Source organism: Heptranchias perlo, chromosome 18, assembly GCF_035084215.1.
Source record: "Heptranchias perlo isolate sHepPer1 chromosome 18, sHepPer1.hap1, whole genome shotgun sequence".
Lineage (NCBI taxonomy): Eukaryota > Metazoa > Chordata > Chondrichthyes > Hexanchiformes > Hexanchidae > Heptranchias > Heptranchias perlo.
The window spans coordinates 29,239,324-29,264,375 of record NC_090342.1 but is presented as its reverse complement, the minus strand read 5'-3'; the positions used below and the strand labels follow the sequence as shown (position 1 = coordinate 29,264,375).

Genomic DNA, 25,052 nt, shown 5'->3' with positions numbered 1-25,052 from the left:
TGATGTGACACAGCACCTGCAGTCTAGCTCTATCTATTGTATTTTGGAACACTTTTCCTACTATTGTTGTCTGTACCCTGGGTGTAAAAAAAGGCGAGAGATAAAATCGTATTTAAAATTACCATTTAACAAAGGCAACTAATTACACCGGCATCAAATATGCATGTACCTTGACCCAAAATAAGAGGGAAAGAGAAAGAAAAAGGAAAAGGAGGAGGAGGAGGAGAGAGTCAGACAGAGATGCACAAAAGGCACAGGAAGAGATATATATTGTTTTAGTCTGAAAATGTTGCCATGGTAGATCAGCAATATTATAATCTATAATCCATTGTACTTAACTTGGTATAATTCTCCTGTCATTATATAAACATACCCACTGACTCACTTTGAACAGTGTTATGGAAGATCAATAGTGAAAAGTGGAAGTGCCTCCCCCCAAGAGACGTGCACAGATGTCCTTCTTGACGTAACTAGTGTATGAAGGGAAACATTTATTTATTTACCTGCAGAGGATATGGAAAATGGTATATATTTACCAGAAACCAAAAACACTTAATTCACTATCTGAGCTGATCCCTTACAAACTTATTTTCCAGTGGAAATATGCAATAGCATAACCTCTGACTCTGAGCAATACCACAGGTAATCTACCAGAATCTTTATTCATCGGGAATATACTTTTTCTAATTTATTTAGTTTTCAATGAATAAAATGTTAGATTTGCATTTAAATAAAGGCATTCTGCTCTTTCATAAACTAATAATATTTATCTGTTCTGACTCATTTGCCACCTTAGTATTTACTAACATTTTACAAGCTGGATGGTAAAGGGATAAGAAGTGCATACAATACTTATGGTTTTTATTCTAATAATTATTCCTTAATGATGGGGCTTTGAAAGGCCTCCGTACCCAGGATTAAGAAAGAAGCTAATTACTGAATTCTCAATTTAACCAGATGATATCCCTCCTTTATGTCCTCTACTATTGGATAATGCCTTTATATTTTTCAGTTCAAAAGATTTAACCATGGAAACACTGGGATAGATTTACAACTTGTCACCCGATAGTCAAACTGATGTTGCAGATGGCCACCTATTATAGAAACCACCCAATTCTCATTTCCGTTGATTTTCATTCCTACTGAAATCAGACAGTTTGAGCAACATTCGGCTGATCCATGATGACAGTTTTATGTCATCCAGTACTCTACTTACCATCCAAAAGAGAGTTCCAGTAGCGAAATCAGCATAATGATCTATGGTAGATAATACGCTGAAGATCAAACAAATCAACACCATCAAGAATCTGTAATTTAAAAAAATAATATGTTTAGAAGATAAATCCTTAGAATTTATTAACAAAAATAAGGTGAAAGACTGAAGTCTATAGTGCAGGACACCACCAATGTTAAAAGTAATAAAAGTTAAGGTCAAATGGGTGGCATAATTATAACCACTTTCATACTATGAAAGAACAGAACTTTCATTCTATTCCTTTATCCTTTGCTTTAAAAAAAAATCCAGTTCACCATACTTGACTCTCTTCAAAACTGCACAAATTAAACAAAATTGGCCTTTGGTGGAAGCAAAAAATGGATGCTAGCAAATCAGCAGTCCGCTTTTCTTTTCCATTGAAGTCAATTGAAAATAAAACTGGGCACGGTGTAAAATGTGCTGCCGATTTGCCTTTGCTCATTTCCTGCTTTCGTGGAAGACCAATTTCACCCCAATTTACTTTACAAAAAAATCTCAGTTGTTAGGTCATGCTCACTTTTTAAAATCAAGATTTCTTTACAATTGAGGGCATAAAGAGTAGGATTATATGAAACTAATGTACTGTACCTAACTTCAACAGTAAAGTTACATTAGGTTCCTATGATTTGCAGTGGCAGTCATGGCCCTTGCACATTGACTCTGGAAGACAATACTCAGTGCTACATTAATGCACTTTTTGAGAGTTTCAGTGCCATTCAAGCCCTTGTTCTACAGAACAGTGACCTTAAGTATGTACTTAAGTTACCATGATTCTCTCATTCTATGATTCTATGATTCCGATACTACCTTTTTATTTTTAAATTTTAAGGATAAGCTTAAAATCTTCACTTTGGATTAGCAACATAGAAAACCTTTCAATTATGACCCAGCAACGCAAAAGTAATTTCAATTCATTTAGAAACAATTAGATATTTTATATCCTCATTCCTTATATGTAGATCGTTTTTCATACTAAATAATTTGGATCTAGTAATCCATTGTGAAATTACGATTCTTGAAAAGGGACCCGATATACATTATATGTATTTAGCAAATATTTACCAATTTAATGATAAGGAATAAAAGGTCATTTTTGTCATGAAGTCAGGTAATGGGATGCATTTCCATGAGATTTACTTTTCTTGCAATGTTTTTGGAAAACAATTTTAAATGATATTTTATCGTTTAAAAAAATGGTGCCTACTTAAGTGATACTTTTGAAAATTGAGGAGAAATTTCACTAACATGGAATAATGAGATATGGGTTTGGTGACAAATGAGTGACTTTGGGGTTATGCAGGAGCAACATTCATAATGTATTTGTTTCATAAGGGGACTGGACTGAAAGGCCAGAGGCAAATTTTCAGCTAGAAAGGATTTATTGATAATCGCCTCAGTAACAAGTATCTCTAACAAGCAACATTCCTGCCTGTCCATAAAGAAGCTCCTGTGCACAATATTAAAATAATTATTTGTTAAAGTTGCCCATTTCAACTGGGCACAATGGAGTCTGCCTAAAAGCATTTAACTTTAATGCTTCCAGTATGTGTTGTGGCTTGGCTGCACTGATTGATAACTTAAAGCTGAATAAACAATTCTTTTTATTCAACAGTTCATCCAATCTTAGTTCAATTAGAGAATATACTGCTTTTTTTTTAAAAAAAGCCCATTTAGCATTCTCAAATAATTTTCCCTTGTTCCTCAGATTCTCATGGAGAAACTCCAGTATCCCTGCTCATCACTACCTTCCTCAGCCATTTTGGCACAGTTTTCAGTAGGCCCAAGACTTCAGAATGCTTGTCTATAGCCCTATGCACCTACTTCAGTCATTACTGCACACCATTTACAAATGTTAAATGTCTCCATACAAAATTTTTCCAACCCAGAGAACAAAATGCTAAAACTGGAGACATGAATTAAATCATAGTAAAACATAATATTGTGCATCACAAATGTTTCAGCAATATTTAATGTAATAGAATTGCTCCCTTCATTTCTAGATTATCTAGAAATATAATACAGGTGAGTGTCATAACAAAAAAACAAAGATAGACAGTTATGGATGCAAAATGCAACTTTTAGTATTAAAAGAATGAAGCGGGTTACTGCTTTGCACCTTAGTATTTTAATCCTAAATTCTTCAAAATCTGAAATATTAAGTGTATTTTTCAAGTGACTCAAGCACTGTCTTATTTATAAAATATGATTAAACCATGTATAAATTTAATGTAAGTACAAGTATAGTGCATTACCAAATACTCAAATATTGCTTGAGTTACTGTTATGGAGAATTCCTGTTTTTTAAAATTTATTCTTGGGATGTGGGTTTGATGGTAAGGCCAGCATTCTTTGCCCATTCCTAGTTGCCATGGAGGTGGTGATGCTGGGCCTTCTTCTTGAACTGCTGCAGTCCACGTGGTGAAGGTACTCCCACAATGTTGTTAGCGAGGGAGTTCCAAGCTTTGACCCAGCGACGATAAAGGAATGGCCAATATATGTCCAAGTTTGGATGATGTGACTTGGAGGGGAACCTGGAGGTGATGGTGTTCACATTGTTTTTCTTCGATCCACAAGAAAACATTTCTCCCCCTTCCAGATTGTTTTGGGTATAGTGGCATTTATGTAGATAATTCTAAAAACATTCAACAGAATGATGATTCATTAAAAATCTGATCAAATTTTGAGTATTCCTTTCAAATGTATTATTTCATATTTTAAAACAGATTTACAAAGGATTGCCCCCATATTTCGTACAACCTCGATGGGCTGATTAGTTCATGAGGATTTTAATAGATTTAAGTCAAAAATGGCAATTCCAAAACTTGGATGCATCAATATAGATTAGAAAAAAATTAATAAGTTTCATCGCTCATGCTACACTATCAATTTTTGGAGCAAAATTCAGAAAACCTATTCGACCGCATTGAAGTCAATTAAAGTACGCTTCAAAAAGAACAATTTTCTACCCAAGTATTTCCAGACTGGTAGATTTCAATTATATGGTGCAGAAGCCAAGTTTCGCAGTCGACATCACAAGGCAGACAACAAAGCACATGACTATGCTGCTGTGTATTAGCGTGAGGAAAATTCAATGGATTTAAGCCCTCAGCTATAAATCAAAATATAACAGAAGCACAGATGTGTGACCGGATCGGAGGTCTTGTTACTTCACAATGAAAAAGCAAAGTTTAAGCAGAATTATAACAAGAAGATTTATCCAACTGAGTCAAGCATCAATTCTGGGCTTTGTATCTTGCTTCCTCAGAATAAATTGCTGATCAAGGTACTATGATGAAGGCATAAGTTCACCTCCCTTTTCTTATCTCAGATGTTATCAAGAATCTGGTAAAACACTTAATGTTGTTCGGAGCAATTTTTAACTTGGCTTCTAAGGTATGTTGCTCCACTGTTTGAAAAAAGAAATAATTCAAATTCTTTTCGTAGGCAAATAAGGTTTTTTGAAATTACAATTTGACAAATTTTAAGTGCACATTTTCCCCCTTATGAGGGTAATGATTGTTACTTGATGATAACAATCACTCACTGGTGTGTCATTGATACGCCCATTCTTCATGGGCCAATGAATGAGCCTCAAAGAACTATAAAGCGAACACATTAGAATTTGATATGGTTCTTACTCATCTACACATATTGACTTCTAGTAGGGATCGCTGGATATCAATCAAATGCAGGAACCTTCATCAAATTGTCCGCACCCTCATCCAAGGATGTGCAGGTCAAACGTGTGCCTATGCCACTGTCCCAGAGGCAGTCTAGTCCAAGGACCATACCCATAATATTTTTAAAGTGCATTTACATTAAAAGTGTGGCATTGGTGTGAAACAGTTTGCTTTGCATGGATGCTGAAGTTATAATGGCAATGCAGGATAAATCCAATAGATTGCACCATCAGATTTATACCACACAAATTTAATGTTCATACAAAGCTAAAACCACTTTACACTGATGCTAAAATTGTAGTGTAAATGCAACCCTATTCTATACAAACTAATGTATTTAACACACCTATATTTTGTATAAAATTAACATACTTCACCAAAAAATAAAACTTTGCAAGGTGAAGCATTGGCAGGGAGAGTTTCCATCAATACCTCATTCTCCCTTTGAATGCCATAAGTATCATTCTGCTCAAGGCAAGGAGCAATTTGTTTTCTTTGCTACCATTCTTAATGAATGCACATGCAGGCACATGTTTTAATATGGTTTTAAATAATCACATCATAAGAACTCATTGCCCAAAAAACATAACTACAAGTTTATAATTATAACTAATCATTCAATTCTACACATATGTAATTAACTGAACTATTTTGATGTGGAAAATAGAAGCAATTCAGTGTTTTTCTACGTTAGATCAATGACACATTTTTTGCATCTAACAATGAAATCTCCCAAAAGGGCTAACACATAGGCCCAGAATTTGCTGTAGCCAGTCAGCGAACGGCATCAGCCCTTAGTTAGACTTCCCCTTGCCCGTTTAATCTCCATGATATTTTGCGCTACAAGTTGCTGGAAGGGAGATGGAAACGGCCTGGTGCCCTCTACAGGGCATCTGGGATCTGAGTGAACAAGGCAAGAAACTGTGTACCTCCTTAATCAGATTGAAGGATTGTGAAATTAACAGCTCAAGGACTGAGAAGGGAGTGTAAGTTAGAACATTGAGTTCAACGTCAAATCAGGTGCAGAGAGAGGGAAAGTAAGATTGGATTAAGAGACAGAGGGAAAAAAGACAAAGTAAAAAAAATTTAATTTTTTTTAATAAAATCTTCAACAATTAAAACCAGAAGGAATGAGACTCCACACTTTGAATAGTTAATTTTCAGTGCCAGCAAGGTTGACTGGCAGTAATTAACATTTATCATATTGTTAAAAGGATACATAAACATGAAATGACTTGACTTTCTGTAACGAATGTAGTTTGTGTCTGCTATGCAAATACAGGAACTTCACACCGTTCAATGCATTTGAAGGGTGAGGCGGACACTGAGATGCTGTTTTCGTGATGTTAATGGCGGAGCGGCTCATCTCGAACAGCAACTTTTGGATCTCTGCGTTTAAGGCACATCTGTGCTCGCCTGAAGTTGCTGTGCGATTTGCACAAAACCATTAGCCTCACTGTTACTTTGACAGCAAATTTTGGGCCTGAAGTAATCAGCCCATTGAACGTGTAGTAATGTTCATGTTATTGTTTTTGCATACACTGGGATTTTATGCTGAAATATCATAGCAATTACAATCACTTCCTTGCATATTTCAAAATTCCAAAGATTAAGGTCAAAAAGACCATATTTATTCAAGCTACAGTTTCTCTAGTCCCCCTCCCCCCATGTAATATTGAGTAGTACTTATAAATTAATCCTGGTATTTTCTTTTAATTCTATTTTATGGAGATGGTAGAGCTACATCTGCAAAATTGATATTATGATTGTCTAAAATCTCTTCAGGTATTACTACTTCGGCAATTAATTGAAATAAAAGCATTAACCTATGTTTTGTTGAATTTATATGCATAAAAAAATGATTTCCTGAAGGATGTGCAGCTTTAAAATAAGGTCCAGTTGGTTAATTCTACCTTTGCAGCATTATCCTTTCTGATCAAATGCATGTCAAACCAGATGCCACTGACAGTAGTTATAGTAATTTTACCACTTTACCCTCCCCCTCCCATCACCATCTCTCATACTGTGCTGTACCAGAACTTATGTTACAGATGTTAAGTACTCAAATCTACACATTGCTCAATGTAGTACCCACACTGTAAAATATACATGCCTAAAGAATCAAAAATAGTGTCATTGCCACAAAAAGGATACCATTTAATATTTAGCTACTAGGTACATTGGTGTAACAGTTGTGTTACTGAACCATCTGTGCATTCTGAGCAGGGACAGTTTGCAGAATTTGTCAGCACACAATCAGTACAGTTCACAAGATCATTACAGATTAGAAATACAATTTGGTCCATCTTAGTTCATCCATCCAGAAAGACCCTAAAGTCCCTCCATTTCAACATTCAATTGTGTCATAGACCTGAATTTATCTTTTACAAGATTGATTCTATGACCCCTTGTCCTACTCTCTGAATGCAACTTATAGTAATATTCCAGGTTTTCCATTCATTTAACTACTTTAGAAATCACTAAGATCCCCCTCAGATACCCCCTATTGAGGCTGTGAAACCAAGTTTCTCTGGTCTTTCCTCATAACTCAGACTGTTGACTCTACGGGCATGATTTTTACTTGGAGCCAGGAAGAGAGCAGGTGGGTTGATTTGCGCACTGGAAACCTGAAAGTGAAGTATGTCGGAATCTGTGATCGCAAGTTAACAGAAGCCAATTATATTTGCTTCCGTATTCCATGTCTCCAGGCTGCGCAGTGGGCATAATGTGCACCCGCATGATATGATCTGAAGTCCACTATTTAAAGGGCCAATGCAAAAATGGATTTGAGGATAAAGTGGGAAATTAAGCTATGGATTCAAAGACAGCAAGGGCAACACCCAGGTTCACAGATGCTTCACTTGAAGTACTGCTGGGTGCAACGAGAACCAGGAGGGAGCTAATTTACCCAAGCGATGGGAGGAAGAAACCTGGTTTGGCTACGAAGGCGCGGCTGGCAGTGGCTGAAGAGGTGAACAGCAGGGGCATGGTGCCCACGTCTTGGCTGCAGTGCAGGAAGCGCTTTAATGACCTAACCAGGTCAGGAAAAGGGAGTCCAGTTGCTGATTCACCTACATCCTGTGCTGTACAACATGCGCTCTCACTCTGTCTTGGCAAGCGTACTCCATCACATCACTCCTCACACCCACTTAAGTTTCAGCAGCACCCATCCTTCGCTTTCTATACACTTCCTCACCTCCCTATTTATCCACCCACCATTGCCACTCATCCCAATTCTTATGCAATGTGAGCCATATGTCTCATTATCACCCTCGCCCAATGCAGAGCATCCTTCGGGTGAATACATCACCTTGAGTCACTCACAGGTCTGTTCTCTCGACCCTTGTAGGAGAACAGAGTGCAAAACGCAAAGGGGAGGGAGAGGCCTGGAGGTGGCACTCCACAAATAGTCCAGCTGATAGATGCAGAGGAGGAGGCCACATCTCTATCCATCAGAGATGGAGAGATTGTGAACCCACAGATGTGTGGTGACAGAATTTGAACAGCTTTCACACACATTATGACTTTATTTCATCAATGACTGAACTATGAGAAACACAAGCATGGTGATTGGCAAGATTATTACTTTGCTATGATGAATTCATTTCGCTTTCTGTTGTCTTCTGGGGCCTTCATGTGTGGAAGAATGTGCAGAGATGGATGACATCTATTCCTCAGAGGATCTCATTCCTTCTGAGGGCGCACTGTCACAGGACATACTGCCATGCACCAGTGCAGATACTCGCACTGCGATGGGTCCTGTTAGCCAGTTAGTTGGGTTGTCACCAGGTGATTCACAACTCACAAGTGAGCACGAGCAGACACTGGTGGCAGAGGCAGCTGTGGAGTGTCCGCGTCTGAGGGTGCACTGCTCAGCAGGACACAGATGCTGAACCCCGGGGGGCCATCGTTGAGAATGAGAATGATTGAGGTACAGCTGCACCTTTGCAAGGTACTGGAAAATGTGCCACGGACTCTCCACAATAGCAGAGAGGATGAAGGAGTCCAACTCCAACACAATTGGATTGATGTCACAGGTAATTGCGAGAGTGTCTGCCATGGAGAGAGTGGCCGCCTCCATGGAGCTTCAAGCACTGTTCTCAAATGAGTCTATGCAGGCTATGAGCACAGCCATGTATACTTTGGAAGCCAGCATGTCTGCCACCTTAAACAGGATGACAGATATGTTATCAGTGGTCTTACATGTCACTGATGTGCACCAAGCTGCTCCCCAGCAGAGTGGTAGGAGTGATGTGGCTCTGGCCTGGGAGAGGGATGGTGGTGAAAGGGGACAGAGAAGTGGGAACTCCACTCAAAGCGCTCCCCCGTCTCATCCATTACCACCACCCCCCATCCTCACCCCAGCCAGTACCCGAAATGCTGCCACTTCTCCTGATGGCAGAGTCTGCCCCTGCGCAGGTGCAGGAGGGGCATTCTTTGGCAGGGCCCTCACGGGCTACAAAACCCAGAGGTCGTAGGCCAAAAGCATCTCAGTCAGGGCAGGGATCTGAGCACCTGCCACCATCTCTGCTGAGGCTACAGGGGATGCACCATATAGAAGCGGTAGGAAGTATAAGTTCAAGCAATTGTAGTTCACCAAGGGAATGCACATTTGTGTTTGAAGAAATGTTATGATGTGAAGTTTCCTTTTTTTTTAATATTTAATATTGGTCTGGATTGTTGGACTAGAGCAGTATAAACCAGGGAATCTGGCACAAACCTGCATAAAGTGCAGGAGAAGCGGCTGAGTGGAGCATAATGCAGGAAAAGCGGCTGAGCGGAGCATAAAGGAAGCCGCATAAGGAATCAAAAAAAAATCAAGATAAAAAGTCAAAAAGTGACATCACAAGACAAGGAGGAATGCGAGGGTAAGTCAGTAAGTATTTATTTTATTTGTTAGTGTTTTTAGTGGTTGTTGTTCTTAGTGGTTAGTGTCTTCAGTGGTTGATTAGTGTTTTTTAGTGGTTAGTGTTTTAGTGATAAACAGTAAATTGCCTTAAACCTAAACAAAGAGTTCAAATAACTGTCGTCAACAAAACAGGACAGCTGGGGTCTGTTGCATGCACTTCCTGCGCCATGTGGGAACTCCAGAACTCTGTCCTGGAAAACCACATGTGCAGGAAGTGCCAGCAATTGCTCAAGTTTGAAGTTTTTGGGCTTGAGGGATGGTTGGCGTCACTACAGTGCATACGGGAAGCTGAGATCTTTGTGGATAGCACATTTCAGGAGGTGGCCACTCCGCAGCTACAGAGAGGTCAGTCGGAGAGGGAGCGGGTGACCACCAGACAGACTAGAAAGAACAGGCAGACAGTACAAGAGTCCCCTGGGAATATGGCACTCACAAACCGGTATTCAGTGTTGAATACCAGTGAGGGTGTTGACACCTAAAGGGAGTGCATTCAGGAGCAAATCCATGGCATTTTGGGAGACTCAACTGCACCGGGGGGGGGGCTAAAGAAATGCAGTTGTTATAGGCAATTCGATAATCAGGGGAGAAACGAGCGTTTCTGCAACCACCGACGTGAGTCCCGCATAGTGTGTTGCCTCTCTGGTCCAAGCATAAAGGACATCACAGAGAGGGCGGAACATTGGAGGGTGGATGGAGATCAGCCAGAAGTCGTGGTCCATGTGAGTATCAATGACATAGGAAGGAAAAGGGTTGAAGTCCTGCAGTCAGAGTTTCAGGAGCTAGGGAGGAGGTTAAAAAACAGGACCTCGAAAGGTGGTCATCTCTGGATTACTCCCAGTGCCACGTGCTAGTGAGTACTGGAATAGTAGAAGATAGGTAAATGCATGGCTGCAGAAATGGTGCAGGAGGGAGGGCTTCAGATTCCTGGGATATTGGGACCAGTTCTGGGGCAGGAGGGCTCTGTTCAAGATGGACAGGTTGCACCTCAACAGAGCTGGGAGCAATGTCCTCGCGGAGAGGTTGACTAGTGATGTAGGGAAGGGTTTAAACTAATTTGGGAGGGGGATGGGAACCAGGATGAAATATTAGAGAGGAAAGACAAAGTGCACAGAGGACTGGGAGGGATAAATAACACTACAGTAAAGAATATTTCAGAAACAGGAAGATCAGACAGGGGGCAAATGCGAGGCAATCTAAGATGAGTTTGGAGTGCATGTGCGTAAATGTACGTAGCATGGCAAATAAAGTTGGTGAGCTGCAGGATGAAGTCGCAACAGGGGACTATTATATAGTGGCAATAACAGAGACCTGGCTCAAAAGGAGGGGAGGATTGGGTACTGAATATTCCTAGCTACAAGATATTCAGGAAAGAAAGGAGGGGGGGGGGTGGGGGATGTCAGTATTAATCAAAGAAACTATTATAGCACTGGAAAGGTATGATGTAATTGAGAGGTCAAAGACAGAATCTATTCAGTTAGAATTAAGGAACAATAGGAGGAGCTATTATGCTGCTGGGTGTATACTATAGGCCACCAAATAGTGGAAAGGCGATAGAGGAGCTAATTTGCAGGCAAATTACAGAAATATGCAAGAACTATAAAGTAGTGATAATGAGGGATTTCAATTATCCCAATATAGACTGGGATAGCAACAGTGGAAAGGGCAAAGAGGGAGAGGAATTCCTGAAATATATACACGAGAACTTTCTGGAACAGTGTGTTTCCAGCCCAATGAGGAAGGAAGTAGTGCAGGATCTAGTTCTGGGGAATGAAGTGGGGCAGGTGGAGCATATTCCAGTGGGGCAGCATTTGGGGAACGGCGATCATAATATCATTAGGTTTAGAATAGTTATGGAAAAGGACAAGGAACAATCAAATATGAAAATATTTACTAGAGGAGGGCTAATTTCAGTAAGTTAAAAAGGGATCTTGCCCAGGTGGATTTGAATCAAAAGTTGATAGGCGAAACAATAATTGATCAATGGGAGGCCTTCAAAGAGGAGTTGGTTCAGGTACAGAGTAGAGACACTCCTACAAGCAGGAAAGCAAGGGCATCCAAAAATAGAGTTCCCCGGATGATTAAACATAGAGAGATTAAAATGAGTCCGAAAAAGGAGGCTTATGACGAATCTAAGGTTCATAATACAGTAGAGAACTAGGCTGAATGTAGAAAGTACGCAAGAGATCTAAAAAAGGGAAGAATAGAGGAAAAGAGAACGTATGAGAATAGATTAGCAGCTAACATGTCTTTTATAAACATCTAAATAGTAAAAGGGTAGTCAAAGGAAGGGTGGGACCGATTAGGGACAAAAAAGATCTTGTGGAGGCCAAGGGCACGGCTGAGGTATTAAATGAATACTTCGCATCTATTTTCATTAGAGAAGAGGATGCTGCCATTGTAGCAGTAAAAGGAGGAGGTAGTACAGATATCGGATAGGATAAAAAGAGATAAAAAAGGAGGTACTTAAAAGATTGGCATTACTTAAAGTGGAAGAGTTGCCCGGTCCAGATGGGATGCATCAGAGGTTACTGAGCGAAGCAAAAGGTGGAAATTGCAGCAGCTCGAGCCACAATCTTCCAATCCCTCCTTAGAAATGGGGACGGTGCTGGAGGACTGCAAATGTTACATCCCTGTTCAAAAAAGGAGAGAGGGATAAACCCGGCAATTACAGGCCAGTCAGCCTAACGTCGATGTTGGGGAAACGTTGAGAATATATAATCCGGGACAAAATTAATTGGCACTTGGACAAGTATGGGCTAATAAATGAAAGTCAGCACGGATTTGTTAAAGGAAAATCGTGTTTGACTAACTTGATTGAGTTCTTTGATGAAGTAATGGAGAGGGTCGGTAAGGGCAGCACAGCTGACATTGTGTATATGGACTTTCAAAAGGCAGTTAATAAGTACCACATAATAGACTTGTTAGCAAAATTAAAGCCAATGTGATTAAAGGGATAGTGGCAGCATGGATACAAAATTGGCTAAGGGGCAGAGAGTAGTGGTGAACAGTTGTTTTGCAAACTGGAGGGAAGTATCAGGACCACTGCTTTTTTAAATATATATTAATGACCTGGGCTTGGGTATAGAGGGTACAATTTCCAAAATTGCAGATAACACAAAACTCAGAAATGTAGCAAACAATGTGAAGGATAGTAATATACTCAGGAGGCTATAGACAGACTGGTGAAATGGGCAGACACATGGCAGATGAAATGTGAAGTGATACATTTTGGTAGGAAGAATAAGGAGAGGCAATATAAACTAAGTGGTACCATTTTAAAGGGAGCGCAGGAACGGAGACACCTGGGGATGTATGTACATAAATCTTTGAAGGTGGCAGGACAAGTTGAGAAGGCTGTTAAAAAAACATATGGGATCCTGGGTTTTACTAATAGAAGCATAGAGTACAAAAGCAAGGAAGCTATGCAAAACCTTTATAAAACACTGGTTAGGCCTCAGCTGGAGTATTGTGTTCAATTCTGGGCACCATACTTTAGGAAGGATATCAAGATCTTAGAGAAGGTGCAGAAGAGATTTACTAGAATGGACCAGGGATGAGGGACTTCAGTAATGTGGAGAGATTGGAGAAGCTGAGGTTGTTCTCCTTAGAATAGAGAAGGTTAAGGAGAGATTTGATGGAGGTGTTCAAAATCATGAACGGTTTTGACAGAGTAAATTAGGAGAAACTGTTTCCAGTGGCAGAAGGGTCGGTAACCAGAGGACACAGATTTAAGGTGATCAGCAAAAGAGCCAGAGGCGGCATAAGAACATAAGAAATAGGAGCAGGAGTAGGCCAATCGGCCCCTCGAGCCTGCTCCGCCATTCAACAAGATCATGGCTGATCTGATCCTAACCTCAAATCTAAATTCATGTCCAATTTCCTGCCCGCTCCCCGTAACCACTAATTCCCTTTACTTCTAGGAAACTGTCTATTTCTGTTTTAAATTTATTTAATGATGTAGCTTCCACAGCTTCCTGGGGCAGCAAATTCCACAGACCTACTACCCTCAGTGAAGAAGTTTCTCCTCGTCTCAGTTTTGAAAGAGCAGCCCCTTATTCTAAGATTATGCCCCCTCGTTCTAGTTTCACCCATCCTTGGGAACATCCTTACCGCATCCACCCGATCAAGCCCCTTCACAATCTTATATGTTTCAATAAGATCCCCTCTCATTCTTCTGAACTCCAATGAGTAGAGTCCCAATCTACTCAACCTCTCCTCATATGTCCGCCCCCTCATCCCCGGGATGAGGGGGCGGACACATGAGGAGAGGTTGAGTAGATTGGGACGAGGGGTCCGCCCCCTCGCCCCCTCGCCCCCTCATAACCGAGTGAACCTTCTTTGTACTGCCTCGAGAGCAAGTATGTCTTTTCTTAAGTATGGACACCAAAACTGTATGCAGTATTCCAGGTGCGGTCTCACCAATACCTTATATAACTGCAGCAATACTTCCCTGTTTTTATATTCTATCCCCCTAGCAATAAAAGCCAACATTCCATTGGCCTTCTTGATCACCTGCTGCACCTGCATACTAACCTTTTGATTTTCTTGCACTAGGTCCCCCAGATCCCCTTGTACTGCAGTACTTTCCAGTTTCTCGCCATTAAGATAATAACTTGCTCTCTGATTTTTCCTCCCAAAGTGCATGACCTCACATTTTCCAATATTGTATTGCATCTGCTAAATCTCCGCCCACTCACCCAGCCTGTCTATATCCCCTTGTAGGTTTTTTATGTCCTCCTCACTCTCTACTTTCCCTCCCATCTTTGTATCATCTGCAAACTTTGATATGTTACACTCGGTCCCCTCCTCCAAATCGTTAATACAGATTGCAAAGAGTTGGGGACCCAGCACTGACATGAGGAAACATTTGTTTTTTTAAAACGCAGTGAGATCTGGAATGCACTGCCTGAAACCGTGGTGGAAGCAGATTCAATAGTAACTTTCAAAAGGGAATTGGATAAATACTTGAAGGGAAAAAAATTACAGGGCTATGAGGAAAGAGCAGGGGAATGGGACAAATTGGACAGCTCTTTCAAAGAGCCGGCACAGGCACAATGGGCCAAATGGCCTCCTGAGCTGTACCTACTATGATAAATCGCTTCTTGTGGTCGCACACCAGCTGTGCATTGATGGAGTGAAAGCCCTTCTGGTTGATGAAGACTCCTGGCTCATGTGGTGGTGCTCTGATATCCATGTGTGTGCAATCAATTGCTCCCTGCAGCCATGGGAAGCCAGCCAGAGAGGCGAAACCCACTGCCCACTCATTCTGGCTATTGTCATTATGGGGGAAGTTCACATAAGCAGATACCCTGACAAACAACCCATCCGTCTCCTGCCTTATACGCTTATATGCAGGTGACTGACACACCCTGGTGATGTCACTGGTGGTGCCCTGGAAGGATCCAGAGACAAAGAAATTGAGGGCAATGGTTACTTTTACAGCGACGGGCAATGCGTGGCCACCAGATCCAGCAGGGAGCAGCTCTTCCTCAAGGAGGTTGCAGAAGTCTACGATCACCTGCCGACTCAATCTGAGTCTGTGTAGGCACTGTTCCTCAGAGAGGTCCAGGAGGCTCAGCCCTTCTGTTGCTCCCCCTCTCTGCTGTTCTCCAGATCTTTGTTGTGCACCTCTCTCGGGACCTGTAGGTGCACAACACAGCACAGCACAATGTGGCTACCGTAGATGATCATTTTCCTCCTCTTCAGATGTCCTCTCAAATACACGCATTGCGCACCCCCAGCCTGATCTTGTCGGTTTTGCTAAAGTAGTCTCAACGAGAGAATTCTCAGCCAAACGTTTGCCTGAGAGAACGGAGACCAGGTGCAATAACTGACCTTTTATTCAGATGGGGCAATCACCCGTTTAAAAACCCAAATTAACAGCGGTTGAATCTCTCCTCTTTCACTGGCAAGATTCAGAAGCCCCTGGAAACCCATTAAATTTGAAATGGTTTCAGAATCAATTAAAAAACCTCTCAATGAAAGTAATTGCCCTGCTAACGACCTGCCCGCCAGCGGTAATTGGGGACATTACATATGCAATTCGGCTACGCGCATGCATCCAAATTAAACCCGGAAGTGAACGCATCAGAGCCAGGTTGTGGATGTGATCGCAAAATCTCGTATTTTCACCTCCCACCCGACTCCAACCCAACCGTTCTTGGGGGTTAAAATTCCCTCCTATGAATCAGGCTTGTGGCTCTTCTCTGCAAAGTAGCCATTAAAATGGGTAGTCAGCAACAGCTACGAATAAGAGAAAGGAAAGGTTAACCAATCTTAGATCATTCAAAATATTTCTCAAACTATTTTTTGAACATTTTTTCAGCCACCGTCTTATTTCTTCAGCCAGCTGACTATACACAGGAAGAAAAATACATAAAAATATAAATAAATGTTAAGCAAATATTGCCCAACACTTGTTGGAAATGTATCTATTGAATGTTAAGCCTCTGGGGCAAAAGTTGTCAGGAGTCTGAGGTTTAAGTTTGGCTCCAAGGCCACTGTCTGCATCCATAATGTAGAAGCTTTCGGCTCTCAGCAACGCATGAAGGTCAGTCTTTTTTGTTTTAAGAAGTCTAGGGTCTGAAGTCCTTCACTGCTGCTGTTGCACTGCTCTCAAATCCTTTGCAGTTTGGACCACCTCACCCTGTAACAATCTACTCATTCTCACCTTGGAGCCAGTTTACTGTGCGGTGTGTGTTCGTACTGTATTTGCTGAATGTAGTTCTGATTACAGTCAAACACAGTATAAACATACAAAATACAGAAAACTGGCTTGTGGCTGGGGGCACAGACTGGGGATGGGCTGAGGGTGCACTAAATGGGAGAAAAACTACAAATCAAGAACCACTGACATTATTGTAATCTACTACCATTGTTCCTCTCAGTTGGGGCTATAGATCACTACTGGATATTTATCAATGAAGGAAAACAGGCAAGTGTATACGATATTAACAAGTAACATAGGAAAGTGGTATATTTTAGACACTAAGGCGATGAAATTCCTGCTAACTTTAGCAAAAGTGAAGGTATAAAATGGCCACCACTTTATACTTGCATCTACACCTTAATGAAGGCAAGAATTCCACCTCCATTTTTTTTTGTTGGTAGCTATCGTTTATTCATTTCAATTTTATTTGTTCCATTGTCCACTGCTGTTAAAATTTCACATCCCCTCTTCCCTCTAATTTAGCATCAAAATTACATATTTGGCCTCCAGCTGTAATACAACGACGATCTCTGTGCCACTTATATAGCACTGCAACAGAGCTCAATTTTGAAAACTTCAAACGGTTTGAAAAATATTATATTGAGTTCCTTCCATGCCTCAGGCTGGGTAGTACCAATTTGTGTGGAGTTAGCCAAGCTTCGCCAGGGCACTAAAATGGGCCTCAGTGTCCCTTGGAGAGAATTAAGAGTTTCTATTCCTGATTATTATTCAGTGACCTGTTCTGGAAAATCTGTGTGTGGGGTACATTAGATCAAAACAGGATTGGACTGCAACTAAACAGAACAGACAACAGCAAAAAAAAAATCAAAGCCAAATTCCAGCCATGCACTCCAAACTGAACCTTAGGCTTTTGACACAACTGTAGGCCTCTGAGAAAATGTTTTCCAGGCATTTACAACACTTTCAGAGAACTCTAAGCAAGAATAAACATTTTATACAGAGTTGTTTAATTTGTTATTGGTTTCTTGTGTTACAAATGTTACTTTATCAGTAAATTTTCATCTGGGAGAAGATTCAAAATGGCAGCTTAAACCAATTTCACAAACAATTTTGGAATTATTCATTTGGTTGCTTCCTGCTATTTGCCAGTTAGGGATTAGTAAAGCAACTTGATTACTCAGTCAGTTGCACACTCATTACTATTGATACTTATCAACTGAATCAGTTTGATATTTGATATGAAATTTGAATTCCTGATTTAACACAAAATTAATTGGCCAATTAATTTATGTCCTATAGACATGGACACCTGAAGCATGACATTTTTGAAAAACAGACTCAAGGTTACACACTTGATGCAAAACTTATATTGATTACTGAAGCCCAGCACAAAAGAGCAGCCAGGAGTGGAGTGGAGCGGCCCAGTATAAAAGGAGCAGCCCAGAGCAGAGTGGCCCAGTAGGACATGAGGAAAAAAGTTTTACGCAGAGAGTTGTTATGCACTGCCTGAAAGGGTAATGGAAGCAGATTCAACAATACCTTTCAAAAGGGAATTGGATAAATAGTTGAAGTGGAAAAATTTGCAGGGCAAAAGGACTAATTGGATAGCTCTTTCAAAGAGCCGGCACAGGCACGATGGGCCGAATGGCCTCACTATGATTATGGCCTCACTATGATTATGGCAAGATTGTAACGATTCCTGCTCTCAGTAATTAAACATGAACACATCCCGACCTATAGATAGTACCGATGCATCTTTCTTCAACCTAGACTGCAATGTACTCATCAGAATACTACAGATAGCCACCTCATAATAGTGACCTGCTAAAACTCCTACGAGTTAATCAAATCGAAATCATTAAAAAGAGTATTTTGGCTTTAACAGCATCCCTAGACAGCAGATTTATTTTTATTTTTTTTAAAACCTTTGTTACCTCTAGACTCAACTATTCCAATGCTCTACTGGCCGGCCTCCCACCTTGCACCCTCTGTAAACTTGAGCCCATCCAAAACTCTGCTGCCGGTATCCTAACTCGCACCAAGTCCCGTTCACCCATCACCCCTGTGCTCGCTGACCTACTTTGGCTCCCGGTCTAGGAACGCCTCGATTTTAAAATTCTCATCCTGGTTTTCAAATCCCTCCACAGCTTCACCCCTCCCTATCTCTAAACTCCTCCAGCCCTACAAACCTCAGATTTCTGCACTCCTCTAATTCTAGCCTCTTACGCATCCCCGATTTTCATCACTCCACCATTGGCGGCCATGCCTTCAGCTGCCTGATTAAGTGAGTGGGCAAAACTGTGGCAGCTGGATTTCAACGCAGGTAAGAGTGAGGTCATCCATTTTGGATCAAAAAAGGATAGATCCAAGTATTTCTTAAATGGAATATTAGCCTTTATAACTAGAGGTATAGAATATAAAGGGGAGGAAGTTTTGCTACAGCTATATAAAGCCCTAGTTAGACCACATCTGGAGTACTGTGTACAGTTCTGGGCACCATGCCTTAGAAAGGATATATTGGTCTTGGATGCAGCGCAGTGTAGATTCACTAGAATGCTACCAGGGCACCAAGGGTTAAATTATATGAGGAGGGATTATGTCAACTAGGCTTGTATTCCCTGGAATATAAAAGGTGAAGAGGTAATTTGATTGAGGTTTTTAGGATTTTGAAAGGAATTGATAGAGAAACTTTCTCCAAGGGGACATAACCTTAAAATCAGAGCCATGCCATTCAGGAGAGAAGTTAGGAAACACTTCGTCACGCAAAGGGTGGTAGAAGTGTGGAAAACTCTCCCACAAAAAGCAGTAGATGCTAGCTCAATTCATAATTTTAAATCTGAGATTGATAGATTTTTGCTAACCAAGGGTATTAAGGGATCTGGAGCCAAGGCAGGTAAATGGAGTTAGGATACAGATCTGCCATGATCTCACTGAATGTCGGAACAGGCTCGAGGGGCTGAATAGCCTACTCTGTGTTCTTATGCCTGGGCCCTAAGCTCTGGAATTCCCTCCCTAAATCTTTCTGCCCCTCTACCTCTCTCTCCTCCTTTAAGATCCTCCTTAAAACCTACCTCTTTGACCAAGCTTTTGATCACCTGAACTAATATCTCCTTATGTGGCTCGGTGTCAAATTTTATTGATAACACTCCTGTGACGTGACTGGGGATGTTTCACTACGTTAAATGCAAGTTGTTGTTGTTGATTTTGTAGTGCTAAGTCTTACCAGAAATAGAGCTGTATCCTTAGATGACAAAGAGACTGGACATGATTAAATAGGCATTTGCATTATGCACTGTTTGTTGGTTTGTGGAAGATTTTATGACATGAGTTAAGACACTGTACTCCGAACCAATCAAAACAGGACATATAACCTCACTTCATTAGAAAAGGCAGGTAGAATTATTATTGCTGCTGGTATTTTGGCTTATCTTTGTATTTTCAGCATCTAATATTTTGGCTCATATAATTGTATAGCCATGGTATCATGAATGTGAACTGGTCACCAACTGCCCCTAATTACCACTTCTGCAACAACAACCTCATGGTTTCCAGAAGACCCAGTGGATTAAAGCCAACCTCAAATACTCAATCCATAGTGGGAGGACACATGCTGCGCATCAACTGAGCACAGAGTAGTAGCTGTTGCTGTTCATTTCTTCCCACTTGAAGCCTGAACGGATGAAAGAGGTCCCTTGTTGTGCTCAATGTGAGTGTGCTCAATGCTGACAATAGGCTTTTTAATTTCTTCTGGTAACACACTGGCTATTTTAATCAGGTTAATGACAGCAATAAAAAGGTGCACAAAATGAATTGTGTGTGAATAACTTAACTAGCTTGCTTGGGAAAATTACCCCCTCCCCCCTCTTCCAAGTCTCCGAAAACAGCAAAAAAGTTCCATTACTTAGCACTATCGTGCCTTACTTTGAGGAAATAGAGAAAAAAATCAAACAGCTTTCAATTCTATTTTCTAATTATAAAGCTGTCAGACACCTGTGTAGATCATTCAGTTTTCAGCTCTTGGGAAAGATCCATCTGGTTTACTACTAATTATTTTTCCACTAATCACCTGAGTGGGCTGAGTCATTTGAAATGTATATCTCATACCATCATACTCCGCTCAGATTTTTTTTAAATTCAGGAGATGCTCATTTCCTTATAGTGCTAACACCGATAACAAAGTGCAAATCTTTAAGCATAGTAATAGAACCATTTTTGCTAGGTTACCGATTGGACCACCTTGTGTGGAAGTACAGTTTAAACTTATTTTCATGATTTTACCAGTGCAGTGCAAAACTACTGAAATACCAAGAAACGGTTACTTATTACCATATTACAACATATAAACTGAGTGCTAAATACTGATAGACTCTACTATAATTTGTTTGAGTAACAAATTTCCTATTACCCACTCTAAGAAAATAACTGGCATAAATGACACCTAAACTGAAAAGGCAGAAATAGTCCATGAAATGCAAAATACAACACAAGAACTGATACCAGTCGAGAAATTTGCAAAGTCTTAATTTTCTGAAAGAAAGCATCTGCCACATGCCACCAGAATAAATTTGAATTGACAGTAGGTGGGGGAGGGGGGGGGGGAAAGGGAGGACATCCTCTTCTGAGGTTTAGATATCAGGGTATTTCTCACTGAATATTCTTTTCCCATACCATATAAAAGGCAACCCTCTTAAGCTAATGCATCAGTTCTTTTCCAGAGAAAGCAATATGGGAGCCAAAAATACTTGTTTTTATTAATTTTAATTAAAAAAAACACGTTCAGTCATACGGTCAAACCTAAAACACAGCTGGGTAAAACAGATGCTGGTGATGATACATATCATCTGGCACCATCTGTTCTTTACAAAATTATAAAATAATTTCCCAACATTTTGCTCATGTACACAACTAGCTGGCAATGTGCTTAAGCAGATCAAAGTTCACTTCAAACTAATCCTGTATCCTTACCAATACCATGTGTGGGTTACCACACCCAGGTTTGACAAATAACATCTAATCACAGTAGACCACTTATTGGAGAATACATGGAATGGCCATCACTTTATCCTGTTCTTTCCAAAGATCACGGGGATGAACTTCAACTTGCTCCCACAGGCAGCAGAGTGACCATGCCTTCCACCCGTTGGTGATGGCATGAGGCACAAGCCATTTTGAGGTGTCCCACTACAGCTCTCCGGTTGTGGGAATGAGTAAATCTATCTGGCTTCCACGTTGAGCTGGCCAGCTGGTTGAGTTTGGGAGGGGGGTGGGAGACAATCCAGGGTGGGGGGGGGGGGAAGGAGGCGGGAGGCTTTGAATGCGCCACCAATGGGCTAGAGGTTTTTTTTGGGGGGGAGGGGGCCAGGAGGAGCAAACCCTGCGGTCCTTTTAAGGATCGCTGGTTAGGCCGCTCAATGCCTGGTTCAATTGCACGGCGCAAGCTCCACCTATTTGTACCTGAAAATTGCAATTGGGTTCCTACATCTGGCGTAGCATCCGGTTTAATATATTTAAACAGCTTCCCACCTGTTTCAGGTGGGCTTGGTGCTTGTTCATTTACATGCCTGCCTGAAAATTACATCTGGAGGAGATGGAGCCTCAATGAAGTGGCCGAGGTACCCCCTCCTCCCACCTCCAATTTTTAATTGCTGACTGCCCACTTTTCAGGCAAGAAATGTGCAGGAGACAGTTGGAAATCTCCCATGTGCACAGGCTAAAATTAGTCAATTTTATTTATAGTTGAAATACTGCTTAGAAAGAAAGACAAAACAAGATACTGAAATAGTCCAATACAAAAAAATTAGGATCAGTCCATCAAGGACTAATATACCCTTCTTACAACGGTGGGTTTTATTTTTGAGTCTAAGAAATAGAACTTTTGGATGATATAATCAGGTTTATCTGTTGGTCGGCCTTCAAGAGGAGATGTTATACCTGGATAATGTGAATTCCTTTGCTATAACTAAAGCAAAGTAGCCCAAATGAGAGAGTTTGACAAATCCTACATCTTGTAAAGGGAACTGTTAATTTCCAGTCATTGCCATTTCCTACATACATTCCTCCCAGGCAGAGTTTTGTTCCTATGATTGAATACTGAACCATTGAGATTCTAAGTGAACAGAATGTCTATGCCACGGTGTGCGAACCTACATACATTAACATTTCAAATAAGCTATTCCGGTCACCAAAGCAACTTTTAAACTTAATTGGTTTTTGAAAAAAGGCCTTCACGGCTTTTCCACAGACACAACAGCTGTGGTCATCTTGGTGAGGGAGAGCATCTTCTACAGTTTAAATGGTTGGAGTTAAAATTGAGAAATTTCCCTATTTTTCACATCATTCAACTCTAGGCATCAGTGGAAAATAAATCCAGTTTGATGTCAACAATCAGAGGAGTGAAATAGCATTTTTTACTCATCTCTCGCTTTTGTTAAAATTAGCAAAGGCAGGAATTTTGTCACTATAAAGACTGTCCATTTACTATTAATGTGAAGTTGTTATAACCAATCATATAGCTTTGAAATGCATCCAAGAATTTGATTATAATACCAGTTATACCATATAATTTGCATTGGTGCAAATAGTTTTGGATTCACAGTACAACTGTGCATTGTAAAACTTGCCCAAAACATACTTGGGCAACAGGTGCAAGACCACCTCCAAAAAAGGTCCTCTGGTTGGTTTGCATCTGCTAGGGTATTACTGCAGCCCAATTTTAAAAAAATTATAGGTAATCCATTGGACCAAATGCAGATCTAAAACTTAAGTGTTTGAATGCCTGTAAGGAGCTGAGAATTCCAATTAAGTACTTTTAAAGTAGATTCATTGTTATAATGTAGGGAAACACAGCAGCCAACTTGCGCACAGCAAGGTCCTACAAACAGCAATAAGATAAATGACCAGATAATCTGTTTCCGTGATGTTGTTTTGAGGGATAAATATTGGCCAGGACACCATGGAAAAATGCCCTGCTGTTCTTTAAAATAGCATTATGGGATCTTTTACATCCACCTGAGAGTTGCAGGAATTCTTGTTGAATTGAATTTTCTAATGGCCTAGTTGGGAGGTGGGGACACCATACTCTGCTTTAAACTAGTAGGAAAGAGATAACTGCATCACTGCTGTGAGGCTGCATTGGCAAGAGTTCATTAATATTACAGTTTGTGAAGATCCTCACTATTTAAAGATAAAAGAAACTCACAAGTTAGATGGAGCATCTTTTCCAAAAAACATCTTGAAACTTCAAAATTATCAACCTTTGTACATACATTAAGATACTGGATGGGCTAAAAATTGAGAAAGAAGAGGTACTAGGCTAGCTGTACTTAAAATAGATAAATCACCTGGTCCGGATGGGATGCAGCCTCAGATGCTGAGGGAAGTAAGGGGGGTAATTGCAGAGGTACTGGCCATAATCTTCCAGACATCCTTAGATAAGGGGGTGGTGCCAGAGGACTGGAGAATTGCAAATGTTACACCTTTGTTCAAAAAAAGGGGTGTAAAGATAAACCCAGCAACTATAGGCCAGACAGTTTAACCACAGTGGTGAGGAAACTTTTGGAAACTATAACCTGGGACAGAATTAACAGTCATTTGTACGAGTGTGGATTGATTAGGGAAAGCCAACGTAGATTTGTTAAAGGCAAATTGTGTTTAACTAACCTGATAGGGTCTTTTGATGAGGTAACAGAGAGGGTAGATGAGGGCATTGCAGCTGATGTGGTGCATAGGAACTTTCAAAAAACATTTGATAAAGTGCCACATGGTAGGCTTGCTATTAAGATTGCAGCCCATGGAATATAGGGGGCAATAGCAGCGTGGATACAGAATTGGCTAAATGACAGGAAACAAACAGTTGTTTTTCAGACTGGAGGGAGATGTGCAGTGGTGTTATTATTAATGACTTGGACTTGGGAGCATAATTTCAAAATCTGCAGATGACACAAAACTTGGAAGGGTAGTGAAAGTGAGGAGGATAGTGATAGACTTCAAGAGGATAGACACGCCGGTGGCATGGATGGGTGGATAAATTTTAACGCGGAAATGTGTGAGGTGATGCATTTCGGTAGGAAAAATGAGGAGAGGCAATATAAACTAGAGGGCACAATTCTAAAAGGGATATAGGAACAGAGGGATCTGGGGTATATGTGCACAAATCATTGAAGGTGGCAGGGCAGGTTGACAAAGTGGTTAAAAAAGCATACGGGGTCCTGGGCTTTATAAATAGAGGCATAGAGTTCAAAAGCAAGTAAGTCATGATGAACTTTTATAAAACACTGGTTTGGCCACAACTGGAATAGTGTGTCCAGTTCTGAGCACCACACTTTAGGAGGAATGTGAAGATCTTAGAGAGGGTGCAGAGGAGAATTACTAGAATGATTTCAGGGATGAAGGACTTAAATTATGTGTTGTAGACTGGTGAAGCTGGGATTGTTCTCCTTAGAGCAGAGAAGGTTGAGAGGAGATTTGATAGAGGTATTCAAAATCATGAAGGGTCTGAACAGAGTGGATAGAAAGAAACTGTTCCCATTGGCGGAGGGG

General features: G+C 40.7%; 1 protein-coding gene across 1 annotated transcript in view; it reads right to left on the bottom strand.

The window, feature by feature from the left end:
- Window positions 1–25,052, bottom strand: part of kcnq1.2 (potassium voltage-gated channel, KQT-like subfamily, member 1.2) — a 715,294-nt gene that overhangs the window by 672,654 nt on the left and 17,588 nt on the right. The window contains exon 3 of the mRNA XM_067999137.1: window positions 1,217–1,307. Within this exon, the coding sequence (XP_067855238.1) occupies window positions 1,217–1,307 (91 nt within the window). The remainder of the gene's footprint in view (window positions 1–1,216; window positions 1,308–25,052) is intronic.